The sequence below is a fragment of the Mesocricetus auratus genome, unplaced genomic scaffold, assembly GCF_017639785.1.
Source record: "Mesocricetus auratus isolate SY011 unplaced genomic scaffold, BCM_Maur_2.0 Super-Scaffold_100027, whole genome shotgun sequence".
Lineage (NCBI taxonomy): Eukaryota > Metazoa > Chordata > Mammalia > Rodentia > Cricetidae > Mesocricetus > Mesocricetus auratus.
Window position 1 is genome coordinate 10,672,157 of NW_024429208.1, and position 19,332 is coordinate 10,691,488.

At 53.3% G+C, this 19,332-nt stretch overlaps 1 protein-coding gene across 1 annotated transcript; it reads right to left on the reverse strand.

Annotated features, from left to right (window-relative positions):
• Positions 1-2,437: 2,437 nt before the first annotated feature.
• Positions 2,438-18,072, reverse strand: Ggt1 (gamma-glutamyltransferase 1). Its single transcript, XM_005070754.4, has 14 exons — positions 17,933-18,072; positions 15,377-15,517; positions 14,693-14,857; positions 13,528-13,658; positions 13,295-13,381; positions 8,558-8,750; positions 7,891-8,048; positions 6,492-6,641; positions 5,854-5,990; positions 3,853-4,040; positions 3,497-3,624; positions 3,284-3,396; positions 3,076-3,189; positions 2,438-2,726 (listed from the first exon to the last, which is right to left on the reverse strand). The coding sequence occupies exons 3-14, from the start codon at positions 14,851-14,853 to the stop codon at positions 2,580-2,582; spliced, it is 1,707 nt and encodes a 568-aa protein (XP_005070811.1). The 5' UTR covers positions 14,854-14,857; positions 15,377-15,517; positions 17,933-18,072; the 3' UTR covers positions 2,438-2,579.
• Between the last annotated feature and the right edge of the window lie 1,260 nt (positions 18,073-19,332).

Genomic DNA, 19,332 nt, shown 5'->3' on the forward strand with positions numbered 1-19,332 from the left:
GAGCTCCTTAGTCCCCAGCCCTGCACCCCCAGCTGGGTCCATCTAGGCAGCAGCTCAATCTAGGCACCCACATGGTACAGGGGTGGGGCTGAAAATGGACCAAGGCAGCCGCTCAGGACCATTTACCACAACCTGGCACAGCCACACCCATGCCTAGGAAGGAGATGAGCAGATGGACCACATGTCTAACCCCTGCCCCCCCCCCCCCCGCCGCCACTGCATCATCCACCCTAGGACACGGTGACCCAGAAGCACCACCTTAGACCTCTAGGGGATGAGGCTGTCCTGCCTGGGTACCCTCACTCCTGCAGCTCAGAGCCCCACTGGCTGCTAGCCTGCCTCCCTGGGTCCGGAGGTACTGAGGACTGTGCCTGTGCTGGTGAGCCCCGTCCTCTTGGGACCTGTCTTTCCCTGGCCTCGGGATGTTCAAATGGGAGGCAGTTGGAGAGAGAGGCCCCACTGAGGTGCTCCCTTGAGCAGACTTAAAAGGCTGGCAGGGCAGAAGAGCCCTGGGCTCAGCTTTCTCTCAGTCTCAATACCTTCGCAGCATCCCTCCTTCTCTTTCCACTGAGCATGGCCCCCTCCCATCTCCAAAAACGAGGCCCAGGGGGGGCTGGAGATGGCTCAGTGGTTAAGAGCAATGGCTGCTCTTCCAGAGGACCTGGGTTCAAATCCCAGCAACCACATGGTGGCTCACAACCATCCATAATGAGATCTGGTGCCCCTGGGGGCCTGCAGGCGTACATGCAGGCAGAACCCTGTATACATAATAAATACGAGGGCCAGCCTGTTAAGTGTCACATCCAGACACCCTGCTCAGCGTGGGCCAGACAGACCGTTTCCTGTAAGCCTTCCCACATCTGCCTAGGGCAGTGTCTGTGGGAATTTTCCCATCCCAACTGTCACCCACATTGCCGTGTCATTGCTCAGCCAGGAGCCAGAGCACATTCCTGAGTGTGGGCCAGCCCACCCACTGGTGGCCCTCAAGCTCTAAAGACAAAAGCAGTGGGGGACAAGCAGACTCAAGGGCAGCTTATCATCCCTCCCATCCTGGTCAGGCATAGGCCAGAGCAAAGAGGCAGCTCTGCGAATCCCCAAAGGGCTTGGACTTGGCGGGGGGGGGGAGCCTGTTCTGCTGGCCCTGACAGGGGGAAAGGATGATGGGATGGAAAGGCCACTCAAGTCCCCAAGTCCCCGAAGAAGCTCTGGAAGAGTGAGGTTCACCTCTGGCATCCTGGGTTCACAGAACTCTCTGGCATGGGGCATGGAATACTGTGACACATGACAGGTCAATACACTGGCCTGCCTTCTCCACTGCGATTATGGAGGAATGACTGCCACCCCTTACAGCCCATGTGTCTTCCCCAGGGAACCCCAGAGACAGAGACCCTTAGGGCTCAGACATGGTTCACACCCACAGGCACAGAACCCAGCTTTCCTGTGGGCAGGTTGGGAGCACCGGGATTTCTAACCTCCTGGGTCCCTCCTCCAGCCACCGGGCCCCTCCCCTCAGGGACTCCAACTTGTGCTCATTTCTAGGGGCGACATTTAGCTCTCAGAATGTGAGGGCCCCAAAGGCCCACTTCCACATGTCTTCAGTGGCTCCTGACCTCATGTTGATAGCTGTGAGCTCTACAGACCCTGGCTGGAGGAGGGAGCCTCACCTGAGAAGGTGCCTTTTTTTAACTAGTGATTGGTGGGGGAGGGCGCAGCAGAAGGCCCTGGGTTCTGAAAGAAAGCAGGCCGAGCAAGCCATGGGAGCCATCAGTAAGTAGCTCCCCTCCAGGGTCTCTGCATCAGCTCCTGCCCTCCAGGTCCCTGCTCGTTTGAGTTCCTGTCCTGACTCCCTTTGAAGATGGACTATGATGTGGAAGGGTGAGCCCAATAAACCAGTTCCTCCCCAGGTGTTTCATCACAGCAACAGTAACCCTTACTAGGACAGAGGGACGTTGTGCCTAACTGCTGTTCTGTGTTCCCCTCATGGGTCTGTGGTTTTCCTGTAGCTTGCTGGCCTGTGTTCATTGAGAACTGGACCTCTTTGCATTTCATTTTGGGTCTGTACTTGGAAAGTGACTTCAAGGTATGGCTCTTGTCTAGTTCACTCCCTGTCAGTTTTACCTCCATTAAGTGCCGGGCAATGAGAGCCCACACCCATCCCCAATGTGAAAGCATTCTCAAGGTCCGGTTATCCCAGTTAACGGCACGGTCGGGGCGCCCTCTAGTGACCGACACTGGGTGGTGTTACTGCCTAGGACAATTTACGACGAGGGTCACAACTCGCGGGCACACTGGGCTCCCCCCACTTAAAGGTTGAGGTTAGCCCCATCACTAACAGTAGTAAGTCTTAGGATCCTGCCTCATCGTTCTCCCAGCCAGATGGCTCCGTTTCATAACAAGACAATAAAGCCTGAAATATGGGAAGTCCAGCCAGCAAGACTTCCCGGAGCTTGGCCGTTGGCCCCATTTATTCTGCTGCTCGGTCCCACACAGGGACAGCACGTCCTCCAAAGTCCCACTCTTGTTCTTTGTCAGTATCTTGTCCCTGGATTGCAGGTCTGTCCTGCCCCCCTTCTGAGCGCTCAGTAGCCAGCTGGCTCGCCGCCTTTCCTGGAGTCTGAAGCAGCTGCCCAACCACTGGATGTTCGAGCGACGGCCTGGACCACAGCGATGAAGGTGGGTGTGACCTCTGTGTAGTGGTTCCGAGCCTCCAGGCCTGCAGTCACCACCTGGGGGTGAGAGGGCCGAAGGCGTCTCAGCAGGGTCACGGGTGTGGCCGAAACCACCCTTCGGTGGTCATGGGCCTCACACACCCACTTAGGGCTACTTCCGGTCCAGTGGGCGCTACTTCCGGTCCAGTGAGCAGGGAGAACCCGAGAGACACCCGCGCTTCTAAGGTCTCCCGGGAGCAGTCTGTTTGGCTGTCACTGACAAGGGCTCGACATGACCCAAAGCTGAGGGCTTTGGACAGGGGAGAGCTGCTGCTCTTTGCTCTGGTGACTCAAAAGATGCTGGTCCCCAGCCAAGGATGTCCTCCAACCCCACACCGTCACTCTGCTTGCCCGGCCCCCCGCCTACCGGATCAATGTCTTTCTCTATTGTTGTGGTGTTGGGCAAAAGCTGGTTGTGCAGTCGGGGCTCCTCCACCGCTCTCTTCACGCCATAGCCAAACCACAGGTTGTTGATGATGGTCTGGCAGGACAGGACAGCCAAGATGTCAGCGCAGCCCCGGAGCACGGGCAGCGCGAGAGAGGGGGGCAGGAAGGGGCAGGCGGGCGTCACGTACCAGGGCGGTGGATGTGGTGATCTGCGTGCCTCCCGAGGCGCCCACCACCAGCTGCACCTTGCCGTCCTTGTCCACAATGATGGAGGGACACATGGAGGACAGCGGCTGCTTCCCTGCGGTCCGCAGGAGGGGACAGAGAGGCCGGTCAGCTGCCTGTCAGCGTACCAGCCCCTCCCAACTCAAGTCCTTTATCCCAGGGCCCCCACCCTGCACCTGGGATGATGAAGTTAGCCGGTGAGGGGGACACCCCAAACTGGTTGCTGAAGTTGGGTGAGCTGAAGTCATCCATCTCGTCATTAAACAGGATCCCACTGACCCGAGAAAGGACCTTGGAGCCAAAACTGAAGATAGCCAGCTCAGAGAACAATATACGCACAACCCAGCCACTCCCCACCCTTGTGCCCACCCACACCAGGCCAAGAGTGCTCCCTAGGAGGCCCACCCCAGGCGTGCAACCAAGGCGGAGCCTGTTTCCCAACACAGAGGAGGGAGGCCCTCATAGGAAATGAAGGTAGCCCCCAACCCGCTGATCATATCCCGGTTCCGCCCAGCAGCCGCGCAGTCCCTACTAGAGGTTGATGGTGCTGGTGGCAGACACAGCACTGCCGTCCTCCGAAACCACAGACAGGTGAGCAGTGCCCCCATCATCAGGACTGTAGAATTCCGGATCATAGAAGGAGGTTGGATGAGTGGTTTCATCAGAGATGCGGGCTTGAAGCTGAGCCGCGAAGAACTCAGAGCTCATGTTGTGGATGACCTGCCGAGACCCCAGAGCTGGCCTGAGGAGGTTAGGGGAAGGAGGGGGAGGGGAGAACAACAGGGCTGTCCCCGGAAGTCTCAAGAAGCCCCAGCCTTGGATCTGACGACAACTTACCTCTATGATAAACCAGGACCACCGCCCCCAGGACCAGGGGCAGCGCTTTCTTTCTTTCTTTTCTTTTCTTTTTTTTTTTTTTTTTTTGGTTTTTACGAGACAGGGTTTCTCTGTATTGTTTTGGAGGCTGTCGGTCCAGCCCGGCCTCGAACTCACAGAGATCCGCCTGCCTCTGCCTCCTCTGCCTCCCAAGTGCTGGGATTAAAGGTGCACGCCACCACCGCCCGGGGGCAGCGCTTTCTAAACCCTGTCTGACACGCCCTCTCTAACCTCCAGCTGGTGTCTGCCCATCCATCAAGCCTCTGGACTCTTGCCATCATCTTACACGACTTGTGCAATTATTTATGGAACGTGGGCCACGTCCTCAAAGCTGAGGAACCAACAGGGAAGAGACACCACGGGTCTTGCCTCCCTAGCAGGCAGGGAGAGTCCTGGAAAGGAGAGGCCCTAAAACAGGGATGGAAAAGGCATCTTGGTGGAGGTGGTACCTAGAAAGAGCTCAGAATGAAGCCTAAAAGGTTAAGTGTAAAGGCCCTGGATAACCAAGAATGAATGGAATGAGGGGAGAGGATGCTGGCTAGCATGCATCCATTCTGTAAGACCTCATTATGAAGAGGGACTTCGGCTTTTGCTACAGAGTCACACAGAAGCTTAGGGTAGAGGGCAAGCAGGCTGGGAAATATTTACATAGGGTCCCTCTGGAAAAGACTCTGGACAACCAGATTAAAAATGTCACTGTGGGTGGGAGAAAAAAGAATAGAGGATGTCCTTGAGGTCTTTGGCCTGGAGTTGCCTTTAACTGGGAAAGTAAACGTTAAAGAAGGAGCAGATGTAGGGGCAGTTAAGGACTTGCTTGCTTTGGTCCCAAACCCCCTCCCCCCCAAAAAATGCACCATGGAAAAGTGTAAGGTGTGATTTGATGAATATTGCACCTAAAAGATACTGAGACCCTGGGGTGGGGGTTCCACCACTGGCAGAGAGTGGGGTTTCCCACTCACCGTGTGAAGCCTTGCTCTTAGGGAATACGCCCTGGACTGTGGTGTGTTGACCCGTTCAGGAAATGGGGGTGGGGATAGGAAAGGAGGCGGTAGAGAGAAAGGAAAAGCCTTCTAGCAAAATGCTCACAATCAAGTAGGGGCTCCAGGAAAAGCCCGCAGGTGCGCACTGATGTTTTAGATCGCTTTGTCTGTGGGTCCATTTTTATGACATGAAGGGAAGCAGGACTGAGCCTGCTGGCTCACGCCTGTAACCCCAGCACTACCAGGCCGAGGTTGAAGCCACCTTGGACTACACAGTGAGGCTCTCTGCCCACCTGGTCTTAATCCCTCCCATATCCCTCACCATTCCTGAGGGATGCAACCTCTCTATCCATTCCCCCCTTCTGCACTGAGCATTCTAGAATCTTCCAGGCCAAGGGCCCAAGCGTACGAAAGGATCTAAGACAGGATCCCCGGGTTTCGGGGGTGGGGGGCTTGGAGGGGGGAGAACGACACACCAATTATCCATTCTCAAGTCGGCTTCCCTCAGTTTCCCCCGCACTCTGAGCTCCACAAAACGGAGGTCAGGGTATAGGGTAACAAGTCTACTCTGAATTATTAATGGGTTCAGAAAGCACACATGAAGCTGGGGGTGCCTTTCAGAGCTCACCCAGCACCTCTCTGGTAGGTCTCCTACCCACTGTGGGGTAGCCCCTTACCTGAGTCACATTGACAAACTTTGGGTCACCAAGCAATGTCCTCTTAGCATAGGCAAACCGAAAGGCCTCCACGATACGGTGATACGTCAGCGCCTTCTGCTCCGGGGTTGCCACACTCTTCGGAGAGAAGTTGTATCCTGAGTGATATCCAAGCACACATTGACAGGCAATTGGGGCCTGGAGGGGCTCAAGGGGTTACACTACATCTCTGAACTATGTTCCCTACACTCTGCCTTAGGAAAAGGAATCCGCAATGACCAACAATGGCCATTTGAGAAAGACGCGGTTTAAAAGGGCATACCAACATGGACATGACAGGTGCAGCTAGAGGTCTATAGGTTTCTGGAAGACCACTTAGACTAGCTAGAAACACACTGGACAAGGCCTCTGCCATACTCTCCTTCTTCCTGAGCATTTTTCCTCTTCCAGCTGTTGTCACCCCCTCCAACCCGCCATGGGGGAGCTCTTGCTCTCAACACTGCCTCCAGGAGGTCACAAGTCATGGGGCATGGTGGACACTCTACCAGTTCACTGATGGAAAATAATCTGGCAAAGAGACCCGGCAAATATGGAGCACCAACACCATGCTTCTGGAGAGTGTTCCTGTTCCTCAGCAGGGCTAGAGGGAGCTTTCTCACCTTTGAGGATGTTCAAGATGAGAACCAGGACTGGTCCGCTGAGTGGGGCACTGGGCACATACAGTGTCGAGTCCCCAAGGCTGATGCTTATTGGATGCTCAATCAGTTCGGCACGGTAGTTATTCAGGTCCTCAACTGTCATAATGCCTCCTGCCATGAGACAGCAGCTCAGTGGGATTGTACTGTGGTTGGGGACAGGGCTGCAGCCTGTGAGACTTGGCTTACTGACTCAGTTTACCACTGGGTAGAGTACAGGGTGAAATAAGAAGTATGGCCAAGGGTACACTATGAAGTCAGGGCTGTTTAAGAAGGAAGTTAGTCTGTACCATAGTGAGAAGATGGTCTATACCACCAGAAGGGGCCACAGGACCATCAGTTGGTAACCCTGACCATTGCTGGGAGCCCTAGGCACTAACGGTGCTTATCACCTATGCCAGGCCCAAACAACAGCCTCCTGGCCAACCTTCTTTCATCTCTGCAGCCGAAGGGTCTTTCCCAAGTGCCGACTACCTGCTTCCATCCCCCACCCCTTACCAGGCCCCTCCCTCATTGACGAATGAAGATGTGGCTCTCTGAGGAATTGGATCTGGGTAGGATTTACAGCAGTAAATGTCAATATGACAGTGAAACAGGACAAAACTAACATAAACAAGGCCACAGCCAAGCCCTTGGGCTGCCCCAACCAAAACCCCCTAGAGGTCCTCTCACAAATTCTCCCTCAGACCTTGTAACCCTGTCAGCGAGTCAAACCTTCCTTCTTCCCTTAGCCCACGCTCTCCTTTCTCTACCCAGCCATTGCATCTCACTTCTCACAGGTCATGCTCCCAGGCCCTCATCCTTCAGTTCCTCCTCAGCCCCAAGGCTACTAGACCCCTGACGGGGGACGTCCTTCTGTATATGTTTCTCTTATTGGTTGATGAATAAAACACTGACTGGCCAGCAGGTGTGGTAGGTACCACCAAAGCAAGTCCAAAGACTCTGAAGCTCTGATCTGACTTATTCCACTGTTGTCCAACCTTTGGATACTCCTAAGCATCTCAGCAGAGAAGAGAGCGATTTCCTGTTTCTCCCTGCTTATATCCTGTTTTCCGCCCAGCTTCGTCACTTCCTGTCTGTCTGTACAGACCTGCAGACCTCTATGGTTAGCTAGTGGCAAGCTCCATTCTCTGACCCCCCCCCCAGACAGGCTTTATTTGTGCAAGAAAGATATCACCACAGACCCCTACTCACACTCTAGGGACTTTCCTGTGCAGCCCAGGCTCTACGGATGAGCTAGGAGCTATGGATCTGAGTGGTCCACACTGACCCTCCCCTGCTAAGTGCTCCCTGGGGACCCAGAGGCCAGCTGGGCCTCACTCAGTGCTCCTTCTGTGAGTGTTTCTCACTCATACCCACTTACCAGCTTCCTGGATGTCCTTCACAATCTGGGCTGTGAGGCTCCCGTTGTAGAAGGCCTGGGCACCTTCCTGGGCAAGCACCTCCAACGTTTTCGCCAGCTTTGGCATAGTCACTGTCTCTCCTTCCCGAAGCACCTTTCCTTGCCGGCAGAATACCTCGCTGGGGCAGAGAGGACTCATGTAAGGTATCAGATGCCACAAACTGGACCTGTCATACCTCACACCCATCTCGGGTGGGCTGTCCTCTCACTTGGGGCTTCTAGTGTCCCATCTTGCTCAGGTCATAGTCAACACTGTGGCTTCTGAACCAGGTTCTAAATGTGTCTACACACACACACACACACAACACAGAAGCACTTCAAGCCATTCTCTACAACCGTATTGGTGATATTGGATTTATCGCTACAATAGCCTGATTAAGCCTAAACATAAATTCATGAGAGTTTCAACAGCATTATCCCGTTGTTAGGCCTTTTAATTGCAGCAATAGGAAAGTCAGCACAATTTGGCCTACACACACACACACACACACACACACACACACACACACACACACACAAAATGATCAGTCTAACAACTTTAACCTGGGTGAATGGCAGGCTCCCAAAAGCAGAGAACACAGCTCCACCAGCTCTCCCAGCTGGGCTACTTACACATGAGGCCACTCACCACAAGGCAGGTGTCTGCTCAATGACGTCCCGTTTTTGTTTCAGGGCTGCTGCCAAGCTCTTGCCCACAGGGAATCCATGGCGAGCCAGCTCAATGCTGGGCTGGAAGAGGCGAGCCCAGGGTAGTCGCCCATGCCGTTGGTGTGCCAGCTGGTAGCCACGAATTTCACCAGGAACTGCCACTGAAAGGCCACCTAGGAACCAGGGATGAAGGAAGCAGAGTTTGAGAGAGACAGAGACAGAGAGAGAGAGACAGAGAGAGAGGCTGAGTCTCGTCATTGTTACTCATGAGGTGGATCTCATGAGTTCAAGGTCATCCTGGTCTACAGAGCTAGTTCCAGGGCAGCTGGAGCAACACAGAGACCCCTGTCTCAAAACAACAACAACAACAACAACAACAACAAATTAAGTGCTGGAGAAATGGCTCAGAGATACTGGCTGCTCTTTCAGAGGTCCTGAATTCAGTTCCCAGCACCCACATGGTGCCCTCTTCTGGTGTGCCGGGATATGTGCAGACAGAACACTACATGTACAATAAATAAATCTCTAAAACAAATTAAAAAAAGAAAATGAATAAAGGGCTGGTGTGGTTACTCTGGTAGAGTGTTGATCTGGTTCTGGTTTGTTCCCAGATCCATGTTTTAAAAAAAAGCAGCACAGGGCTGGAGAGAAGCTCAGAGGTTAAGAGCACTGGTTGCTCTTCCAGGGTCCTGAGTTCAATTCCCAGCAACCACATTGTGGCTCACAACCATCTACAATTCAATCTGGTGCCCTCTTCTGGCATGTAGGCAGAACACTGTATATGTAATAAATAAATATATCTTTAAAAAAAAAAGCAGCAGCAGCAGCAGAATCCCAGGCGCTTTCCCAGGCCTATTTGATGCTGGGTCTAGAGCAGCTTGGAAGGGAAGGGGTTTGCTGCTAGGGTGGTACTAACGTTCAAACCCAGGACTTCCTGAGTATTAGACAAGGGCTCCACCACTGAGCTATAGCCCCATCCCAGGCAAAGAAAAAATTTAAGATCATAGCTGAGCTCCACAGGCAAGAAGCACTGACCAAACACTTCTCACAGGACACAGAACGAGGAGCAGGTGGGTGTGCGGGAAGGTGTGCTGCCCCAGACGAGTGGATGTGTCTTCCAAAGGAGAGATCCTGTATCAGGCCTGTGGCTATATGCGAGACTTGGGGGAAAGCTGGACCCCTCCCAACTCCCAGTCTGAGTTACCTCAGTCATTCTTGTCCCTGGGCTCCTCTAGAATACACCAAAGCAAGGTCAGCAATGAGGTGAGCTAGCTCTGTGGCAAGAGCCATGCACTGGGTAGTTTTAAGTCAACTTGACACAGCTAGAGTCATCAGGAGGGAGCCTCAACTGAGAAAGTGCCTCCAAGACCAGGCTGTAGGTGAGCCTGTAGGACATTTTCTTAATTAGTGATTGATGGGGGAGGGCCCAGCCTATGCTGGTGGTCCTGGGTTCTATAAGAAAGCAGGCTGAGCAAACCATGGGAAGCAAGGCAGTGAGCAGCACCCTCCATGGTCTCTGCATCAGCTCCTGCCTCCAGGATCCTGTCCTCACTGCTTTTGATAACGGACTGTTGTGTGGAAGGGTGAGTGAAATACACCCTTCACTTTCCAAGTTGCTTTGACCATGGTGTTTGACCACAGCAATAGTAACCCAAACTAAGACAGGGTCTTTCCTCTTTCCTACTGACCTGAGCCCCAATCCCAGCCTTGTTTACTCCGCGTTCTTCAGTTTACCCATCTGACCCGATGGGTCTTACCCTCCAGTTCATACCTTTAAGGAGCCAATGAGTCCGTCAGAAACACATTCCTATACTGGATTCCCCAGCAGGCCCCATTGCCCACCTAAGCCGAATGACACCTGAAGCCAGATCCTGACCTCTTTGACTATTAAAGTACAGCCATGACTGCCACCTGCTCCGAGCCCAACCCCCTGCTTTCACCACTGAGGTCACCAGGGCCCATTTCAGACACTCCGAAGCTGCTGCTTTTTCTGCTCCCGCCTTGCAGTCACAAGCCACACCTTACGCCCAGCACACGATCCGTGCCATCTTAAGAGCAATCTGCGTGCCAGGCAGTGGTGGCGCACGCCTTTAATCCCAGCACTTGAGAGGCAGAGGCAGGCCGATCGATCTCTGTGCATCTGAGACCAGCCTGGTCTACAGAGTGAGTTCCAGGACAGGCTCCAAAGCAACACAGAGCAAACCCTGTCTCAAAAACAAAACATGAAAAGGGTAATCTTCGTTGAGGGTAGGTGAAGTAGCTTGGTGAGAGACGAGCAAACACTTGCCAAGCAAGCGTGAGACCCTGGGTTCAATTCCCAGTACCGCAGACAGCAACAGCTAATGAACAAGTCACTCCTCTCCTGCTCTCTCTGGTCTCACACCACCCTGCCTGTGAAGCTGGCTGGTGACCCTGGCACTGTCCGACCCAGCATCCCGCCTAAGTCTCGCTGGGTTATGACTCTCCTCAGACACCTATGTCATGTCTGCCCGTCTTCCTTCTCCTCACCCACTGAGACATTGTCTCTTTCTCAGTGATGTCTCTCAGCTCTCGCCTTGAACTTCTGCTGACGCCTCTCATGTTTATCCTCTTGCTTGGATCATTCCCCTCCTCATCAGATCCCAGGATCCCACCTACCCACAGGAAGCAAGTGCTTCAGACCTCACATGCCCCAGACAACCATTGAAACCTACCCTCCAACATCCCTGTCTGCCTCTCTTAAGGTTACCCTCTCCACCCAGGCACAGACCAAAGACTGTGGTGGGTCACCCCGGTTTCCTGTAATCATATATCACCCAAAAGAGTTGATGGACCTTGATTTCATCCATGTGTTTTTAGCCCTGACCATGGATTACTGGGGTAACTAATATGCCTTCCTAATATGTCCTTATTTGTTCCCTGCTCCTTACACAGCAGCCTTAGGGGGTCCCATTTAGCCATCAGACAAGAGGCAGGTGCTTAGTAACCTATAAGATCCCAAGCCACTTGTGCCATTTCCTCGGATACCAGGCTCCCCTCCTCTCAGGCCACTTCCTGGCCACCTCCCTGGGTCTCTATGAGGCTTACTTTCCATCCCTCCTCCTGGGTCCCTCACCTTTCCCCACCTTTCCTGAGACACCAGCATGACTTTCCCACCCCACACATCCCACACCTGCCCAGACTCAGAGGTGCGGGGGGTGGGGGTGGGGGGAAGGGGATGGGGGTGGGGGTGGGGGTGGAACTCTACCTTCTGCCCCCTTCGCAATGTAAATTACCCTGCCCTGTGCTCAATTCTCCTGCAAGGGCTCTTGTCCTGGTCATGAGTAGCATCAATCCTCTCTGCCTTGTAACCTGGCTTTAGGAAACAGCACCCTGTGCCGTAAGAGATTCCAGTAACCCTGGTTAAACAGTGAGCTCTAAGCGCCCATAAGTAGTCTCATACCCAAGAGATTTCATCCTGAGTTTCTCAATAAATGGGAGTCCAGAGACAGTTGCCAGGGGAGGAATCCAGAGAGGACGCACAGAGGGCGTCGCCCCAACCCGCCCCCACTTCCCGCCTTCTTATTCTGAAATCTACTCCAGTTCTACTCCAAGGGGAACACCGGCTTTCACTCACCTCCCTGAGAGACTCCACCCATACCTAAGTGAGCTGTCTCCACAAATGGAGAAGCGACTAATTGGATGAATGAATTTCATCTCTACTATTAAAAACACAGGATGGCGACAGCGCACCCTAGCTCCATCTTCTAGCTGTGTAATCTCACCCAGTTTGCATGACCTTGCTGGGTTTTACCAACCCACCTGTAGGACAGGAATTAAACATGGCATTTTCTCTCCAGCCCCAGGGGTACAGGGAGGATACAAGAGCCTCCTCAGCAAATACCACCGGGCAAGGGGGCAGTCCCAGTGACCCCTGGGAAGGATGAATAATCTGTCAGTATCCAGAAGCCCCCCAAGAATACCAAAATTCATGGATGCCCACATCTCTTAAATGAAGCACCTTCCTGTGTATTTAATTGTCTGATGATTGCTCACGGTAGTTAATGCCCTGTCAAGGCTGTGTAACTAGCTGTCCACTTGACTGTCTGGGAGTGTTGACAGGAATAAAGTCTAGTGTGTTCAATATAGAAGCAATGGGGCTTTTATAAAGAGGTTTATTTATGGGCTGGAGAGATGGCTCAATGGTTAAGAGCACTGGCTGCCTTTCCAGAGGACCTGGGTTCACTTCCCAGCACCCACACGGCAGCTCACACCTGTCTGTAACACAGTTCCAGGGGATCTGACGCCATCGAACATAAAGTAAATTATTTAAAAAAATAAAGAAGAGATTATTTATTTTTATGAGTGTGAATGCTTGGCCCACGTGCATGTGTGTGTACCGTGACCTTGTACATGACTGGGAGGGGATCAGAAGGGCATCAGATTGCCCTGGGCTGGAGTTTACAGGTGGTTGCAAGCCACCATTTGGTGCTAGGACTCAAACCCAGGCCCTCTGTGGCCCCTTGGTGATTGTCCATTTGCATACAGGGCTGAGGAGAAATAAAAGAACCTACCCTACCCTCACGATGATGATTAGCCACTCCCCTCACAGTGGTGATTATCCACTCCCCTCACGATGGTGATTAGCCACTTGGTACAGGAGGATGTTATGGGTACCAGAGCTGCCCCAGACCTCAGGCAGGCGGTGTGTGTGCCCTGTGAATGCATAGCCACACCTGTGGCCCATACGACGGCTCACCTTCTTCAGATTCTTTCGAGTTGTTGAACATGTTGGTGCTGGCCAGCTTGGGAGCCATCTCACGGGCGTTGATAACCTCAGCTTTCCCTATAAAAAGAAACGTGTTGGCGGGCCAGGTTATCCCCCAACCCCTCCTGTCAAGGGAGCCCAGCGGTCACCCAGCTATGCTGTTCTAGTCCAAGTCACTGTGGGGACGGACTGAGCCACTCACCCTCCTCCCCCTGGGCACTCACGTGTGGTGCTGTTGTAGATGGTGAAGAACAGGCCGCCCCCGATGCCCATGCTGTGAGCATTCATGAGCCCCATACACAGCAGGCTTGCAATAGCTGCATCCACCACGGAGCCGCCTTCCTGTAGCACGTCCCTACAGGCAGCACATAGGAAGGTGAGAGCCTCCCAGCTTCTCGGAACTACCCTGCCACCCTCTCTGGTCACCCTGCCCAAAGGAAGACAAAAGAGGAGCGAGCCTACACTGGCCTCAAACCCCAGCCTCCTGAGAGGAGAGCTGAGCTGAGCTGCAGTCAGCAGGCCAGGTTTTCCTTGTTCGTTCACCTGCTTTAGTTTATTGAGATAGGGTCTTATCCCGAGGCTGAGAGGACAGGTGAAATTTTTGGTTTGGATTGGCTTTTTTTTTTAAGGAGTTGTTTTATCTGAGAGAGAGACAGAGAGACAGAGATGAGAGAGAGAGACAGAGAGACAGAGACAGAGAGACAGAGAGACAGAGACGAGAGAGAGACGAGACAGAGAGAGAGACAGAGACGAGAGAGAGACAGAGAGACAGAGAGACAGAGAGAGAGAGAGAGAGTACATGAAGATCAGAGGAGGCCATCAGATCCCTTGGACTGAAGTTACAGGCAGTTGTGAGCTGCCTGACACGGGTGTGAGAAAACTGGACTCCGGCTCTTTGAAAGGCGCAGCGCACATTCGGAATCACTGGACCATCTCACTAGCTCCAAAGTTGGCTTTTTGTTTTTCTGAGATAGGTTCTCACTATGCAGCTCTTGAACTCACTATGTAAACCAGGAAGACTTCAAATTCAAAGAGATCCACCTGCCTCTGCCTCCCGAGTTCTGGGATTAAAGGCGTGTGCCACCACAGCCTTGCCATAATTTTTTTTAATAAAAAAAATCCACAATCTAAAATGTAAACGGAATAGCAGCATTTTTCAGAGACAGCACTGAAAAAGAGGGCTCCAAGTAGACTGTGGGAAAATTAATACCCAGCTATCAGAATCCCTGTTCCGATAGAGGCTACCAAGAAGGTCCAGGGAAAGGGTGGACAGCTCCCCATTCATCAGACACTCTGCCCAGCTTACAGATGGGGAACCCGAGTCTTGCCCAAGCTCACTAGCTGCTGTCTTCCACTGCGCCTTGTCCCGGTGCTGGCAGACCTACTTACCGTCCGATCTCTGAGCAGCGCTTGGCGTCTGTGGCCACAGCTGCCCTGGGATACACATGGTCCTGCTTCCTGGAAGTGTAGGGCAGCCAGATGCAGAGGCTGATGGTGACAAATACCAGAACCACGGCCACCAGGCCCAGCACCACAAACCGACTCTTCATGGCTCTGTTGCCCAGTGAGAAGGAGGAGGGTCAGGTTCAGCCTTGGGAACTTCCAGACCATCCCCCACAGGGCACAGTCTAAAGTCAAACCTCAGGGACACAGCCCCGGGCCTCCTCTTAGCCTCCTAGAACATGCGTGGGCTGTCCAGCCCCCAGACCTTTGGTCAGATCATTCCTTCTGCCGGAAGCTCTGGATCCCACCTCTGCCGTTACAAATCCTGTTTATTTTCAGAGCTCATTCTTGTATGGATTTCATTCCCAGCACAGACCCTCCCAAGGAGACCCTTCAGACTCCATGTGCCCTGGGGATCTGCTTACAGAAGCTGAGATGCTACTGCCCAGAGATAAACTCCAGGAAGGATAGGATTCACCACATTCCTTCTGTGTCCCCTACCCTAGCCAAGGGCCCGGCCCTGTTCATGGACCCCTAGAGTGGCTTGGGGTTGGATATCTATCATGCCTTCCAAGGAGGCACCCAACAGTCTCTGAAATAAGTAGACTAGCTACATAGGTCGGGACTTACCGCCCAGTAGAGCTCCACAACTTCCCTGGAAGGTGACTCCTGAAAACAGCTGTGTAGATAGGCAGGAACACCCCACACTCCGCAGAAACTTACGGTCAGGCTTCCCCTGAAACTCCCAGAGCAGGCCACCTCCTTAGACCCCTAGAAGTCACAGAGTTATACGTGAAGCGTGAAGCTGGCCCAGCACTTCCTGGAGAGCCTGATGTGATAGTCTTCCCTCTGCCTCTGGCTGATCTCTGCCTCCCATTGAACTCTGGAGCCAAAGAGGCAGCCAGCGCTTACATGTATGCATGACTTCTCTCAAGCACTGCCCAGGGATGGGGTCATGGAGCAGGGCAGGGAGGGGCTGGGGCATTCATGTGGAAGCCCAGGATTTGGAAGGAAGACAGCATGTGCACAAAGGGATTCGAGGGTCCAGGCCCTTGCATCGGCCGGAGCTGCCATTTGCCTGCTGTGGGACTCCTTTATGTAGGTAGCACTGCTCTCACTTGCGGGGGTGGGGGGGGGTTTGATTGACTTGGATGAGAACACGTGAAGTGCTAAACCGGGCATCGTGGCTAACAGCTGTAACGCTAGCGCTGAGGAAGCAGAAGCCGAAGAATTGCCAGGGATTTAAGCCCAGCATAGGCTACCTAGTGAGTCCTAGGCTAGCCTGTGCTACAGTGTGAGATAGTCTCAAAAAAGGGGGAGGGGCTGTGGGGGTGGACAGATGGCTCAGTGGTTAAGAGCACTCACAGGCTGCCTTTCCAGAGAACCTGGATTCCATTCCCGGCAATCACACGGCAGTTGACAGATCTAATGCCCTCTTTTGGTCTCTGAGGGCACCAGGCATGCAAGCAAAACACTCATACACAGAAAATAAAGTAAACAAATCTTTTTAAAAAAAAATAGGTGTGCCTCTTAGCTATTTCCCTTGGGGATTTCCTTCCAGACCACACATAGAAGGAAAACCCCAGCCCTACTCTGAGGCTAGTGGGGAGGATGTAACTCAACAAGAGGGAGAAACGTGTTGACAGAGGCGTGGGGTGCCCTTCCCAGACTCTATTTCCTCCAAAGGGTAGCGTCCACTGGAGAACCTTTTCGGGAAGCCTCAGGCTGCCTCCCTCTCTGCTTCTCTCTGTCCCTGTTCAGAGCACTCAGGTTCAGGATCAGACAGGCTATTCCATGGTCTAGGAATGGAGTTCTTGTCCCCTCCCCATACCTAAGGAGAAAGTTACTGACTCCGTAATGGAAAAACTCCTGTCCCCTGGCTTGGAGGATTGGGTGGTGAGTGGTATAACAGGATTTGGTGCCTTATCTCATGTGGACAAGTAGATTTACAACTCTTAAAGCAGAGGGGGGCGCGAAACAGCCTCAGGGCAGAGGGGATGCCAGCCTGTGTCCCCAGTAGCATCCCTGGTAGCTCTCCCTGGCTGAACCCAGGCATGGATCTGACCTGAAGTCACAGTCTCATTCCTATAATTCCTCTGGCCAGCTTGGTCCTCCAGAAGGCAGCTGGAGGGTTCCTTCTATTCACCATAGCAACCAGAACCTTGTCCTCGCTGTCCAAGGGACAGTCTATACTCTTCTCTAGACCTGGCAGCCGTCTGAGCACATACCCTGGGCCCTGGGGAGAGCCTAGGTCAGACTCTAGGATTCCTGGTGAGAAAGTCACATTGCAGTTTCAAGGGGTCTTAGGAGCCAGACCGGCAACACGTGGCATCATTCATTGTTAGTACAGAATGCTCTGCTCCCATTTGTGTAGTAGGGAAGGGAATGGGCGTGGTCTCGTGCAATTCTGGGCCAACTGGGGTGTCTTGGGCTTCTTTTCTCCCAGGTTTGGGGCTGTAAACTGAAAGCAGTCTCAGGGCCCTGAGGTGAGAGCCATCTGTGGCTCCCATATTACATGAGTCACCCTTCCTTATCCACCCATCCATCCGTCCGTCCGCTGCACAACCCATAAGGGCACCCAGCAGGATACCCTCTTCCAAAGAGGCCGGGGGAAGGAAGTAGGCAGCCTTGACCCCTGAACCCTGTCCCTTCCTCCTGGGACATCGTGATGGGGAGGGCTGGCTCTGCCTCCTGCAAGCAGATGTTTCAGTCCAAGCGGAAGACACCCTGCTGGGAGCCTGGGCTTCCATTTCCCAGCCCCCCACCCCAAGTTTTCTCAAAGGCTCACTAACTGAATATGTAAGGCCAGAAGCCACGGCTCCACCCAAATCCATGTTGGGAGGGAAACTGAGGCATTGCTCCTCAAACCCAGACCCCTCCCTCTCTGTAACTAGCCCTGGAGCCAGTGGGGACCTAGGAGAGAGCCCCCCTCTTCCTCAAAGGACAGTTGCAGGATGGGAAGGAAGAGGTAAATGGATCTACCCAGGAAATCCTGGCCGCAGAACTGATTGTACCACCCCCACCCCCACACACTCCCAGAAGTAGCCAGAGCCAAGCCTATCAGCCTTGTAGAACAGCTTAATGCCCCCCCCCCGCCCCCACTTGGTATCAGGATCTGAGGCTGAGCATCTCCTCAGGGCAGAGGTAGGAATGGGCTGGTATATAGTCAAGGACCCGTGTGCTTACCTAATCCCAGAGGGGCAGGAGGTCAGCTAAGGGGTGCCCAGCATCCCAGAAGGGCAGCTGGAAGCCTCTGAGTGGAGTGTGGAATAGGGAACCCTCTGCAAGAGGTCCAGCCAGGCTGGGAGGCCGGTCAGTGTTGACGTCACAGCAGCAAGGAGGCAGTGGTTAGACTTGTCACCAGGTGACTAAAGTTCACACAGCCCCAGGAGGACCCTGGGCAGGGAGGTAGGAGGTGCTAAGAGCCTGGGAAAGGGACTCTCCTTAGATTTCTCTCCAAAGGGAGGAAGCCACAGGTAAGCCCTTCCTGAGAGCTTCTGTTAAGTCCCCCTGTGACTTTAAAACAGACGCAATGTTCTTGAAACGGTCCTGAGGCAGTGAAGTAGGGGTGCCCTCTGGCATTACACCATAGCCCAGATCCAAGAGACCTCATTGTACCTTACTGGTCAGGGACATAGGTGCATTCCTGGAACAGGGCCTAGGGCCTCAGTGTCCAGACCGGTTCAACCACCAATCAAGGAACATAAGCCCCATGGGTTCAATCAATAACAGGAACAGACTAGAAGGTAAGGCCCAGAGAAGGCCAGTCACACAACCCACCAGGACAATCCTGTCCCAAACTGCTGCATGTCTCTGACTAGCTCACCAATGAAGTTTCAACTAGACACAGTTGTGGGTCTGCCCCAAAGGGCATACTATTCCCTCTTGGTCCTCATTGGCCAAGAGGAGCAGTTCCCTGACTCCAGCCCAGTGTGGTGAACTCCCTATATCATCAGTGTACAAACCTCGTATACCTAGAGATGCTGACGGCTGCGATGCTGCCAGTGCTATCCTTCAGACAACCCTCAATACCACACACATGCACACTGCACACACACACACATCACTCACACACACCCCCAGCTGAATCTAGGCTGAGTATAGCAGGTTCCCATGATGCAAATACAAGAAAGACAAACTGACAACCGGACTGAAACGTCTCTGCAGCAGATCCACTGGAGTCCGAGGGCTGCTATGATGTCTCAGGGACACAGGAGTCAAACTGGGCACAGTCTAAACATGCCCACCAGCAAGAAATGAGTTGTAAGGCTAGGCATGGTGGCTCATGCCTTTAACCTGAGCACTGGAGGGGTTGGGGCTTGGGCAGAGTCAGACTGATCTCTGTGAGTTTGAGGTCAGCCAGAGCTACATAGTGACATGTCTCAAAAAAAGAAAGAAAGAAAACAAAAGATACTGAAGTTTGGACAAAAGCAATTTGTCTGAGATCAGCTGTCCCTGGGAGGTCAGCGGAGCACACACGGGCCAGGACACTCCATCCCATTCTGCATGCTTGTAAGGACACCTGGGTACAAGAACATACATCTCTTTGGTCTCCCAGTCATGCCTGTAAGTCAGAAGGACACTAA